The sequence below is a fragment of the Falco rusticolus genome, chromosome 9, assembly GCF_015220075.1.
Source record: "Falco rusticolus isolate bFalRus1 chromosome 9, bFalRus1.pri, whole genome shotgun sequence".
In the NCBI taxonomy this organism is placed as follows: domain Eukaryota; kingdom Metazoa; phylum Chordata; class Aves; order Falconiformes; family Falconidae; genus Falco; species Falco rusticolus.
This window is the reverse complement of record NC_051195.1, coordinates 40,827,388-40,841,223: the sequence shown is the minus strand read 5'-3', so window position 1 is coordinate 40,841,223 and position 13,836 is coordinate 40,827,388. Positions and strand designations below refer to the sequence as shown.

The 13,836-nt window shown below is 46.7% G+C and overlaps 1 protein-coding gene across 19 annotated transcripts in view; it reads right to left on the bottom strand.

Moving 5' to 3' along the window:
• Positions 1-1,417: 1,417 nt before the first annotated feature.
• Positions 1,418-13,836, bottom strand: part of DNM1 (dynamin 1) — a 68,729-nt gene continuing 56,310 nt past the window's right edge. For 4 of the 19 annotated variants that reach the window (XM_037401107.1, XM_037401110.1, XM_037401108.1 and 1 more), the window contains 5 exons: positions 13,373-13,384; positions 11,917-12,087; positions 11,505-11,746; positions 10,885-11,103; positions 1,418-3,433 (listed from right to left, as the gene is read on the bottom strand). In XM_037401107.1, coding sequence (XP_037257004.1) covers positions 3,361-3,433; positions 10,885-11,103; positions 11,505-11,746; positions 11,917-12,087; positions 13,373-13,384 — 717 coding nt within the window. In that variant the 3' untranslated portion in view covers positions 1,418-3,360. Of the gene's footprint in view, positions 3,434-7,573; positions 7,611-10,884; positions 11,104-11,504; positions 11,747-11,916; positions 12,088-13,372; positions 13,385-13,836 lie in introns of all 19 variants that reach the window. The other 15 variants (XM_037401116.1, XM_037401118.1, XM_037401109.1 and 12 more) reach the window with 12 other exon arrangements.

Here is a 13,836-nt window from a genome sequence, read left to right as displayed (position 1 = left end):
TTGTAGGGAAGGCTGCACAGGAGGGTTGAGGGGCCCAACGGTCACAGCCTGGGCAAGCGCCTGAAGCAGCACACGCTGCCTCCCCGTGAACCTGCCTCGGAAGAGGCAGGCACGGGAGCGTGGTACAAATTCAGGCGTTTGTCAAGAGAGACCATTCATTTCTTCTGCCTCCAAGCTGCTCAAGCTTCACATCAGTGCATTAGAGCTCTTCCAAGGCCAGAAGCAGATTGTGGAGGTTGCTTCTTTTTTTTTTAATGGTTCAACTTGATGGTTCCATATAAAACTAAAAAAAGCTTTCAAAGAATGAGAGCTTGCCTGCAAACCTGTTGGCAGAGAGCGGGGCTGGCTTTTGAATGGCGCTAGCAGCATCATTAGCACACCACCAGTGGGGTGACAGCCAGTGCCACAGGCTGCTGGCTGCACATGTCTGTGTACATACTGTACCTGTGTAAATGCTCTGTGTTCCTTGAAGAAAGACTAAGCCTTTTGCAGTGTTGATGCCTGTTCAGGCTACTTGTAAATCTGTATCATAGCTAACGGGGGCAGGGCTGTGATTTAATACAGAGTGTTATTGTAAATGGAATAAATATTGATTGGATGTTCTACTCTAGTACTGCAAAGGAGATGAGAGGAGTGAAGGTGGTCTGCAGTCTGTTGCAGAGGTGACAATCCTGTCACAAATTCGCTTTCCAAATAAACTCATTCAGGTGGGCATGGACTACATTTATTTCTTCAACACAGATCACACTGAAATTTCATCAGGAAAAAAAGAGAAGAATTTTTTTTTTTTTTTAAGACAACCTGCCCTGGCACAGGATACCCTTCTCACTTAGCTTTCATGAATGTTTTCCTGTAGACAGACTGCTGATGAGCCCACGATGGTTCTTGTGGGCAGCATTTCACACCCAGACCCGTTTTTCACCCTGTTCCCTTCACGAGTGTTTTGCTGACCCACCTTTACTCGGACTGAATTCAGAGGTTTACCCGGTTTATACCAGGGGAGAAATCCCACCTCAGCCCAAAGCAAGGGCCAGGCAGGAGCTGGCTGAGTATACTAGACTGTGGTTGGGCTGTACTTCAGCTACAGCCCCAAAAGACACCACTTGACAAAAAAACCTACCCTGAATAGGGGCCTGCTGTGCTCTGCAAACAGCTCACAGGCAAAAATACCTTTTGAAGAACCAAGCAGTTGTGTGCAAAACTCACACCTGCCATATGTCCAGTCACTGAGGCACCTCCATGCATTTTTCTTTACCACAGAGACAGGGAGTCAAGTTCTGCATCTGACGAGCAGTTTCGCTCTGCTGCAGCAGGTCTGGTCCACCTTCCCTATCTGTGACAGCACCCACTTGCATAATACATGGGATGAAAAGATTTAAGTTATAAGCAAACACAGTTTGAAAATCACACAGAGAAAGAGCAAGAGAAAGAGCGATGGTTTTATTCTAGTCATGGAGACCTTTGTTATACAGAAATGATCATTTATTTCATCCAATAAACAAGAGTGACAGGTAGATCACAAACTGCATCACAGCTACTACCAGCACTGAGACAGTTCACCCACAAGTCTGGGGTAATACAACAACCCAACTGCACACAGCAGAGAATTTAACAATCAGCTCAAAAACTCAACATCGGGATTTGGTTAACTTTTTGCATGTGTTGTGTGTGTATTTCCTAAAATCCACAAGGAAGCACAAATGGCTTTAAACACCTGGACATATATAGATTTTTCATCTTATATATATATATTTATAGATATTTATAACAGTAAATATATGTTTATCATTACTACAATATACTTAACTCCTTTAAGCATCTGGGAAGAAAAAGAAAAAAAACCAAAACCAAACCCAGTTTCACTACAATTACATCTGATATGTGTATGTCACAAAACACAAACAAAACAAGCCATGTGAGATTCGAGTCAGACCATTCCAGGACAGAACAGCTAAGAGGCAGGCAAAGAGTCTCAGAGGGAGCAGGCCTACATGTCAAATGGTGGTTTGGGGCTCTCCGGGCGGGAGGGACTGGCCTTACCCGGCCGGCTGGAGTTTAAAGACAAGAAAACAAAGAAACAGGGAACAGGGGAAGGGAAGGAAGAGGAGGAAAAGTAGTAAAACAACAGTTACAATGCAGAAGGGAACTGGCATCAGAACAACAGAGGATCCACCACAGCAATTAAGAGCACTAAGCACTGAAATAAGGTAACTTAAACCTGAAACAGGCCTGGCTGAAAGCCTGCAACACGGGTGGCTCATTTAGCTCTGGTAGAGACATGACATCTGAGATGTACGGGGTTGATATATTCTTGATTCTCAAGTCTTTTTTTAATACATATAGCATGAAAAGTAAACCCCAAACCTTCAGAAGATGAGTTGTGATCAACAATGGTTACAAGTTTCCCCAAACACGTACTGTATGCATGCAAGAAGAAAAAGGCTACGGAAGAAGTCACCACAGTACCCAAAAAAACACTGAGAGATGTGCTTACTCAAAGCAGAATTTTCAAAAGATTACCCAGCCAACTCCCAGAAAAAATGCGGCTGTCCATTTGCAAAGGGGGAGCCACGCATCTATTCCCCTCTCCCTGCTGGGTTCAGACAAGTCAGCCAAAAGTGGTGATGCCAGACAGCCGCTGGCAGGAGCCAGTGTGTCACCAGCAGGATCTCCCCAGCTCTTCTAGGAGCAGAGCGTGAGCAGGTCCGCGTGCTCCCTGCCCGCTGAGCTGTGCGTGCTATCTCAGACTTCGCTCTGGCAGGACTAGACCGATCCACTGAGTTCTCCCCCTTTCTTGATCTCCCTGCCTCACTTCGGTAAGAGGTTGATTGCACTGCTCCCAACATGAATTTTTGCACCTTAGAAGTCAAACTAATACACAGGACATTGAATCTGTTTCTAACGGTGTCACATGTTTTGACGGGATTTTTCTTCTAAGTTACACTTTTGTCGCCTTAGCTACAAGAAAAGAAAATAGCTACAGATCAGTCCCAGGTGCTACAGCTAACTGATGCAGGCAGGACACTTATCCAGGCTAGACCAGGCGGATGGAATTACTGGACGGACAGCCACCGCTTGGACTTAAGGATGTCCCTGCGGCTGATCTCTCCAAGGAGCCTGTGTACTTCAGGGATCCATGCCACTGAATGAAGGCTACTCTACGCTCACAAAGCAATACAGGACGCACGAGTGAAGACGAAGAGCTCGATCACTAGGCTAGTGTTTTACGACACACCAGGAGGGGGTGGTGGGAGGCAGAGGTGTGGGATGGATGAGAGGAGTGACTGTGGCTGTGGAAGGGAGGGTGCAATGGGGAAGCCGCCAGCACGGCATTCGTCGCCAGCTGTCTACAGCCTCGAGTTATAAATCTAAGAGGGACGGTTCAGCCGGTCGGATTATGGTAGGTCGAGTAGGTGAGGCGGGGCCCCTTCTGCTGTGAAAAAGCAGGAAACAAAAACAAGAGAACACACACTGTGGTTAGCACAGCAATCGCAGTCACAATCACACGTGCTTCTCCACCTCGCCTGAGCCAGCGAGAAAATAAAACATGAGGCACAAACTACCAGCCTGCAACTCCACGAAGGAGACTTACACGCTTACTCACGCCTCACACTGGCCTTCCTGCACAGCATGGATCACCAGTAAAGCAATCTGCTGCACAGCCAGTTTTGTGTTCCCTCTGAAATTTGGAAGTGCGGAGATTTATTGCCAGTGAATGCACTGGCTCTGGAACGAGAGTTGAGAAGCACGGACAACAGTGAGCTCCTGTATCAAGCACATGACAGTCACACAGCATGGATGGGGTCCTCTGAGACGCGCTGCTGTCAGAGGTTCTTGGATGGTTTGGAGGAGCACCTTCTTCCCCCGCCCTCGAGGCTAATGCAAGCCTGAGGTTGCCTATTCCAATGACACTGATCTCTGACATTAGGGGCAAGCTTGCTGCTTCTGGTTCTCTAGTTCTGGTGCTCAGCAAATGCAGCTTCTACTTCAATAAAAGGAGCTCTGGCTATCGCTACCCCACTCTGCTCCAGCCCTTTTACTGGCACTTTAGCTAGGTAACTGGGCAACAAGTTAACTCACACAGATGGCAAACTCTTAAGTGCTCTGGAGTCTCCTTTCTGTAAGGGACTGGGGAAAAACAAAACCCCAGAAAATACACACCCTTGCCGTCTCTCTCTCAACTCATTACTTGAAAGATCACTTCAGACTCAGACTACAGGCTTTATGAAATCTACAAATAAATTGTTCTGTAAGTCAGTGAGTCCAATTATGTTTTTCCTTTAAAGCATGCTCCCTGCAGTGTCTGCAGCCTAAACAGCATCATTATGATAATTAAATTGTCCAGTACTGAGCCAGAGTAGTTTTACAGTCCGAACTGCCTGAAAAGCAAAGAGCAAACCCAACAGGATGCAGACCAAATAGAGGGGAAGCATTTGCACTGACAATGCAGAACCAGGTGTCACAGAATTAATGCCTGAATAATTCCACACTGACAAGCTTTAATTTAGATTACAATCACCTGGCTGAGAGAAATGAAGACCTTCCCCTAACACGGGCTGAGGGAAGCAGGAAGAAGGGAAGAGGGGGCAGAGGAGGGTATTTGCACCAGTGCAATCTCCCGAGATAAGGACGTCCTGTTTTGCACTGGCTGCAAGTCTATCGGCATGCTGGTACCAGAGGAGCTGCACTCCTATAAATTATGGCAAGCTCCCTCATCTTAGTAAATGAGCCAAGGCAACTCTACAGTCCTGTGTGTTAGACCTCAGCAGAATTTATTGCTCCGTAGCTATTGAGCCCCAGATCCCAAAACAATTACGACCACTCATTGTTTGCCTTGGGAAGTGATATATAAGCTTCAGACAGTAAAACATTTCTATTCTTGACTGAAAGCGTCAATAGGGACCACAAGACCCCACTGTCAGCATGCCCATCAAGTTACTGCTCCTGTACAGTGATGGGACTGAGCTAACCTGCAAGTTACAAGCACCTTGGAAGGATGCCAAAATAATACAGTCTCCCAGAAGCAAATCTCACCATGAGATGTTACAACTGGGCAATCTGTGACCCTCAGCATCACGACACACAGGGTCTGTGCATCATCTCTGAAGGTTGCTCACAGTGTAAATGCAATACCAACCATTCAAAGGCTACTACTGTTACCAGAACAGCAATAGCACTTGAATTAAAGCCTCACAAAACTTCAGCTCAACCTTTAGTGAGATGCTGTTGTAGTGTCACATGTGTTAGAAGGCATTTTTTGAGAAGCTTGAAGGACTTTTTGCATTTCAGGAGTTTGGACAGTTTGTTCTAACAGCCTCCACAGCTTTACGCGAAAAGGATGCTTGAAGTCACTGGACTGTGTGACGTGTTCTGGCAAGAGACAACAATTGACCCTACCAGAATAAACAGGACTGAAAAGAGCACAAATAATTTGCAGGTAGATGGGCTGCTTTTTTGTAGTGTACTGTGATTCATTTTTGCAGACACTTCTCTCAGCACTCAGGGCATTTCAGGGGGAGGAGCTGTCACTTTTTAAAGTTACAGGTTTTCTGGAGACACTTGCAGCATCTGCCTGGTGAAGTTATAAAAGGCTGAAAACTGTTTCCTAGCAGAAAAAGGGACAGAGAGGTCTCTCAGACATGCAGCATTCACTCTTGAAATGTTACTTCAGTCTGTCTCACTACACTGCTAGCCAAACCCTTTTATATCACTGAAAAGTCATTTTCCTCAGTCAGAACAAGAGGGAACAAAGTTTTGCTCATGGGGAAGTCTGTGGCAGCCTCCAGTACGTGGGAAGTAAGACCCGAGTCCTGGCAGGAGCCTGAGAAGACCAGTTATGGTGACTATCATGTCCTTTGACATTGGTCTTTCAAGCCATACCAAGAACGAACACTGAGCTAATCGTATCTAGGAAAACAATGGGTTAATCGAGTTCTGCTAAGGACCTAACAGAGATGGTACATTACATTTATTGCCTTGGACTGCAAAAGGTTTTGCGGGGGAATTTTTTTTTTTTTAAAGTTCTTTGTTTTATAGTGGTGTTTTGGGTTTTTAATTTCCTTGGTGCTCTTTATGCCAGATCAAGAACAGAACACCCCAAAACAGCGAGTCCCAGAACAAGGTACAGACAACAGCAAGCCTCTTTGCTGAGGTTGTTCACCAAGATGCATGTTTCTAGGGCTGTCAGGGATGTCTGCAGTAGGCGGAGTATTGGAGGAAACTGCTGATTGCTCCAACACCTCTGCAGTACGTCATCAGCGAGGAGGGCTGACAGATGACATCCTCAAAGATGATGTCAATCACTGCATTGGTTTGATGTGATGTGGCACCTCTCAGCTCTAACTGCAGTTACACGCAGCAGTAACAGACACCGTCTGCTGCACGATGGGGGTTAGCTGTGAGCCGCCCTGCCCTGGAACAGGGCTTGCTATTCCTGTTGAGAGGACTTCAGCACACGCTACCCAAGCCCAGTTCTCTGCTGCAACCAGCAGCCAGAGAATCCACAGGAGCTGCTGCTGCTTCCACTCCTCTCAGACTTTTCACTTCAAGAAACATGCACAGAGAAAGGGAGAAGGGGCCCAAAATCCCTACACGTGCCCTGTTCTGCCCTCTCTACCTGTTTGTCAGTAAGGGCTGGAGACTCCCAGGAAAAAGACTCAGGAGAATTTCCTCCATCTCCCTCTCTACACCCCCAGTCTCAGCATTAACAGGACAAGGAAGAGTCACTGGGCCAGCGCAGCACACATGAGCCTGCCCCAGTACCCTGCTACATCACTGAACAAGTACAATGCTGCAAACTGCAGGGAGGGATAGGAAAGGGAAACAGGCAGGAGCTCGGGGCAGAGTGCTGGGGGGATGGATCACTAAACACTTCCTCTCACAGGGGCAGGAGGCAGAGGAGAGAAGGCAGTTTGAATGGAGGCAAAAGAGTAACCTAGAAGATAAAGGGTCAAGTGGAGAACAAGCAAAGGGAGTTGGCTTCTAACTGTGACAATGGGACACAAGGATAACGGGGAACATTCAAGGTCAGAGTTACCCTGCACTCAGATATGGAAGTCCTGGTATTAATGACCCAAACTCCTCCTGCCTTCCACGAGCACCAAGGAGGATGGGAGTACTTCTCCAGCCGGACATTAGAATGTAAGAAGAGGAGTCTGAACTAACAGCTCCCCACGTCTCCCTCTTGATCCTAACAGCTGACAAACCAAATAAAAATGGAGTTCGTTCAGCCGATCTCCCAGTCAGTGTGGATATAAGCCAAATGAAAGACACAGACAGTCTAGGCCTTGTTTCCAGAGCTCATTCCCCCATCCCACCTCCTCTATCTAGAAGCAGAGAAGTCAGGTACGGAGGCTTCCCCAGCTCCTGCAGCTCAAGCAGCTGCTCTGTCTCTGATCAGCCAGTTTTTCTGTTCAAGACTCCTCCCTTTATGAGATCCTGGCAGAGGTGGTTCGTTGGACAAGGGACTCTATTACTGATACAAGAACTAGGCAGCAGAGGTGAGCTGCAGAGCAAAGTAATGGAGGATGGGGACACACTGACTCATGCATTGCAGGGAGAGCGCAGAACGTACCGTGGCTGCCAGTCCTCAGGGGTCACTGATAGTGATTCTGAAAGACAACATGAAATCAACATGGCAGTTCAGACAGTTCAAGGCAGAGGCCACACAGACTGTCAAGAAGGTGGAACAGAGACACATGCACTTGCAGAGCCACACATTCGCACATCCCCCTCCAGAACACGGCACGAGCGTGCACTGCTGGTTGGGACTGCACCGTGCCACGCAGGACCGCACACACACAATCAGCCTCGTCTTTGCATGTGTCCAGGACCTGCTGCGCACAGGGGTGTGCTGAAACCTATCTGTCTGTGCACACACCTACTGGCTGGTGCTCACTCGCCCACCCAGTCCACTCACACATCCAGGCTGATGTCCATACCTGCCAAACCAGCAGTATACCCCCACCAGCTGGCTACTGGTGGCTTGACTTGCCTCTCACTAAGCATTCCTATCTTCTGACCATATTAAATGCTAGAGTTGAAATAAACGCTCAGGAAAGAGGGAGGTAACATGCAGTCCTGAGCACTACCCAAAATGGGAAGCAGCAGGTGAAGGCTTGTATCTTGAAGGTCACAAATCATGTGATCGGCTACTCCAAACTCCTCAATAATTCAAGTTACAAAGCCATGCAATGTTATGCGTACAGTGATACTGATCGTTTGCATCTTTTTCCTTAGATGTACCAAACAACGGAGAACCCACTAACACCTTCAACTCATTTTTCCAGTGGTTAAGTCATTCTCACCTAAACTTTCTTACTTTTCCTTTAAGCTTGCCTAAGCTCTTTCACCTACAGTTTCTATCAAACTCTTTTTAACTGAAGAGCCCAAATACCTAGAGGAGCATCTTCACAGCTTTCTTAGAGCTAATCCTTCTGCATAGCTCCAATAGGCACACAGTCCAAGTGCAGTCCTTCACTGCACACAGACAGGACCTTATACTGTTTCTGTCTTTCAGCTCCCAAAGATCTGTATTTGGCAGTACAGACTTCCATAGTAGACTGAATAAATGCTAAGTACAGAGGCAGGATGGCAAGCCTTGTTTTAAGTGTCCTTAATTATATGCAGGAATACTTTCCTGTGCAAGAAAATGGACTGTGTGGTCTTTATGCATGAAAACGTGTGTCTATATAATTATGTTTATGAGAAAGAAATAGAGTGACATTTGTTTAAGTTCATCATTCATAAAATCAGATGCTCACACAACTGGAGGCACACAACCTGCCAAACCTCTACACGGGAATCAGTGTGCATACACATGCAAACTACATCCAGCCACCACCATGCACTTCCAGTTCACTACATAACAACAACTCCTACAGCAAAGCCCACTCATGCCATATACAAGAGCTTTGCTCCTCACACACACACACTAGTGTAGCCTGGTAAGCAAGGGAAAAGAATTTAAAAAGTATTAAAAAAAGCAACAATGGAGATGGCATTCATTCACCCATGGCAGAAGGGCCCAAGTCCAAGTGCTAGCAGGGAACATTCTTGTTCTATATACAGGAGAGGAAGAGAAAGAGTCCCTTATTGGAAATTCTCCGTTCATCAGTGAACTCAAATGACAAGCTGATGTCAGGATCCAGAGGAGTCTATGAACAACTGGAAGAATCAGAGAGGGGGATCAGAGAATGAGCATCACTTCACACCTTCTGGAACTACATTCTCAATTCCAGGTCTGGGCAGTCAGTAGCATGCAATCCAACCTACCACCTCTCCTTCTAAAACAAGGGATTGGTCTGTTAAGCATGAAACAATCTCTTCCTCTGCTCCAGTGCTGTTCCCTACCTTACCCTAAACCCTTCTACCTCATGCAAAAGGCAGGAAAGCCACCAAGACAGGCTATGACGGATTTCTTCAGAAGAGACCAATTCATTTCAGCCCTTTGGGGGAATCCTACCGTGATGATCAGGTATATTGAATATTTTCATGAGTGAAGAAATGAAACTGAGTGAAAGAAGAAAGATGGAAACAGAAAGCAGCAAAAGTATACTAAAAACAAAACTACAAAGTAACATCATACAGAAAAGCAGGGTCACAAGAAGCAAGGGCTGAAATACACAGGAAAAGCATGCTGACATCCGTAGGTGCCACCAGCAGGACCACAGTCCCTGGGGCAACACCGAAACATGTGTGGACAAGCTACTGTGGGAGCTGCATCAAGGTGCATAGGGAGGACTGGGGCAGAGGCACCAAGAAAGTCAAACCATTTGCACGCACCAGAGTCAGAAACTGGTCTAGAATCTCCTCAGACTCACCCACCTCTGGGCTAGATACAGCCTGGCAGAGAACACCTCCCCCCCAAACAGGCAGCGCCAAGTATGAGCTGGGGCACTATCACAGCAGGGAGCTGAGCCTCTTCTGCCATGTACCGTCATCACCCACTGACAGGCTGGGCCTTTCCTCAGAAAATGGCAATGCTTTCAGACAGGTCCCACCAGCACCCACTGGAAAGAAGGTATTTTCCACAAGGAAAGTGTGTTCCCTCTGGCTTGTCACTGGGGAGTTTCTGGTTATGTTCATTCTTCACTGTGCTAATTACCTTCTCTTTCTCACAGGAGGCCGAGTACTCAACATAAAAGCATTCCCGGTTCCAGACCACTTCCTAAGTTCTTTCAGGAACACGTGCCTAGCTGCACAGGGGGTAATCCCTTACTACTCTGCTGAAGTGTGTTTGAAGCGACTGCACAGGAAAGGAATTAAGTTTCCTAAATGGAAAGCAAAGCTGTGTGATTTGGACCCTCTAGACTGGAAAATGTTCAAGTTGATTACAGAAGCAACAGAAATGCCCCCCCAAAAAACTATCCTTTTCCCTGCAGTGACGTTGCAATATTTTCTAGCAAAAAAGCAACTGAACAGCTTAGATGAAGGTGTCTCTAACTCACCTTGAAGAACTCCGGGCCAGAAGAAAAGGGGCAACTTCAGACTTTGGGGAGCCCTACACAGAGGGGAACTGTCACTCCAGCCCTGTGATTCTTCTAGTGACCACCTCCTACTTGTGAGCAGGGGTGTTGGTATGACTGCTTTAATAAAGCCCTTGGGTACAAGGTCCTCTTCCCCCATCCTTTACACAGAGGTCTGTGCAGCGAAGAGGCTGCCTCTCTCTTCCCAAGAGCTGCCTTGACGCTGCCTCATCCATGCAATGAAATCTCAATGGACAACAATGCTCCTGCCTATGGACTCCATTCAAGTCTCTGAAGACTGTACCCATACCACGCGCTCCATTCTCCTTCCATGGCCCAGGCAGGCTAAGCGCTGTCAGGGCTGCTACTCAAAACCTGGACATATCCCACCTGCGTGGAGCAACATTTCGGGACTTACCTGGGAACCCCAGGAGGAGCACGATTAGGCCGAGAAGGAACCTGAGGCGGGGGCCCAAAGGGATCAGGAGAGGCACCTGGCCTGGAGGGCACGGGGGGGGCACCACCCAGCGTGGACCCACCAGCAGGAGGTGGCCCAGGAGCTGGACCTCGAGACCCAGGTCTGGCGGGTGGAACAGCTGGAGCTCTCCTCTGTGGCGTGGGGCTGGACGTAGGAGACCTGACAAACAAATGAAGAAAATTCAACTGCAGCAATTGGCCTGAGATCCCTTTGTCATCATCAGGTCCCCAAAGGCTGCCTTCAGCGCTCCTTTGGTTTCATGTCATTTTACACACCACCCTTTGGCTTTCAAGGGCCACGCCAGGCTTCAGGTTGCCTTCAGGGGTACTTCAGGCACCACCTAACCTAAGGGTTTAGAAGCCTTCGCATCCACCATAAAGACGTAGTAGCCCTACACCACTTTCAAAGCCTAGGAGCCTCCCAATGTAAGTACCCAGAACTCTCCGTCCACAGGGAGAGGAGGGGAAGAGGAGGACTCCCTGTCTCAGTCGGAGGCCCCAGCTAGCCACTGAAGAGGCATCAGGCAGGTCTGTGGGGCTCTCCCCCTGAGCCTCTGGTACCTGCGTCCAGATGGTACGCTCTGCACCTGCAGCCAAGAGTCGTCCACCGGTGGGGGCATGGGGGTGCTGATAGTGCTGGTGTTGATGTCCCCGATGATGTTGAGGGCCTCTTTCAGGGCATGGTACATGCGCAGCATTTCATCGCGTCGCTGAGCCTGCTCTGCTGATTCCTCCATCAGCGTGTTTTGGTCACCACAGGAGTACAGGTTTGCCAGCAACTCCGAATGGATGAAGTCCTTGGTCTGTAAAGGAGCACAAAGAAGGAATCACTTTGCACTGTCTTCCTTGAAGCACTCCATTCTGTTCCCACCTCTCCCTCCTTCCAAGCCACTTTCAGGTTTTCTTCATTCTTTCCCTTCCTATTTTTCCCCTTCTGTGTCTCCCCCACTCCACTGACTAGAGAGATAAGTACATTGTTTATCATGAGGTGCATGATTGTCTTCGGCATGAGGTCTCTGATGGTTTTGTTGACAATTGCCATATAGGAATCCACCAGGTTCCTGATCGTTTCCACTTGTCTCTCCAGCTGAGGGTCCATGGAGTGCATGAAACTGTCTGATCCATTCTCCTCTGCTTCACTGGCCTGCAGAGAAAAGGAGAAACAGATTGGTTCTTTAAAAGTAACATAAAATTAGCTTTTCATGAGAGGGCTAAAAGAAGAAAAGGGAACACACAGGAAGCACATGCAATGAATACCAACTTCCTTAAGCTTACATTTTGAGCTGTGATTGTCAATGTGTAGCTCAGCTTGTACAGACATCTCCAGCTCGGAGCTGAGGAGCTTTAACAACAAAGCTGCTCTCTCAGTAGGAAGTTATTGTACAGAGATGAAAGGCAACAGGACTCTTGACCAACGTTCACAGGTTATATGCTCTAGTGAATACTCAAAGCTGTATTTTTACTTTTAATGTTTATAGCTTCCTGAAAAGTTTTTCATGCGAGCTGGGTTTTCCATGCCCAGATTCAGTTTGGACATGAGACTCATTAACCAAAAATTAAGCCTTACAGACTCTCTGACACACTGCATCTTCATCCTCATTATACAAACGAGGAAACAGATACAGAGTGGTTAAGTACGCACGCACCTCTGTCAGACTGAAAGTAGATGGAATAATCTAGAAAACCTTCCTGATCACTTCAGCTGCAAATCCTGCATCATAAAGTCATTAATAATCTTTTCTTTCACACCAAGCAGACAAATCTCTTCCTGTCTGCCTGAAATGCTTTCTCTGCCTTTCTGTAAGGGAAAACCTGGGCTGTGCTGTTTGGCAGAAAGCAACTGACAAGGCTCATCCATTTGGGATCAATTTCAAAGCAGCAAAGCATGCAACACTGCTGTCTTTCTGGATACTTCTTAAAAAAAACCACAAACAACAAAAACAACTCCAACACAACTTGATTTTATAGAGAAAGAAAAAAAATATCTTTATTTTAAACCATCCCAGTCTGAAGGACTTGCAGCAGTGTAGGAAATTGCTTATCTTGTTTTGGGAACAAGAACATGTGAGAAAGGGCAAATTCTTTTGTTAATTTGAGCTTTTCCCGGAAAGATCTTACATAATGAAGAATGTAATGTTTCAGTGAGAAACAAAGTAAAGGAAGTGGACATCAAACAGGACAACTTAAAAAAGTGAGGGTCAAAAATCCCAAAAATAATTTTGCACCAAGAATCAGAAGTCATACAAAAAGGGAGAAATAAAAAGAAAAAAGGAAAATTCAAACCAAGAACAGAAACAAACAGTAGCAATCCAACAGAAGGTACAAAGAGGGAGAAGCAGCAAATGCCTCTGTGACAAAAGGAAAAAACAAGAGAGAACTATCTGGTGAGAGCCCCAGGGGGCAACACAGGCAGAGAGGGTCAGACTTACTTTGTCCTTGTCCTGGCAGGCCAGTTTGAGCATACATGGAAAAAATTAAAACAAAAAGGGATTAAAAAAATAAAAGAAGATTTTTAGTTTGTCTCAGAATTGGGAGAAGATCCCATAATAGCACTGAACAAGCAAAAAGACCGATCCCACTAAAAATATATAAATACCTACGTTGCACTGGAAAGGAACAAGCAAATTGTTTAGCTAAGCTGAAAATCAAAATAGGACGCTCTGCAAAGGAAATCGGACTGTTAGCATTAAAGGGAAATGTACTTACCTATGACAGCTGCTTGTTATTCATTACACAGGGTTTTGAGACAGCCAGCCTAGAGGTCAGTGTTCCTATGTCAAACCACTCCATTTGCACACCAACAGGTGGCATGTGTCCTTAACAAGTACACGTTTAAGAGGCCCAGTCTGGTTCAAAGCCAGTTTGATGTCACAAGGTCCAGCCCCTAATCCTC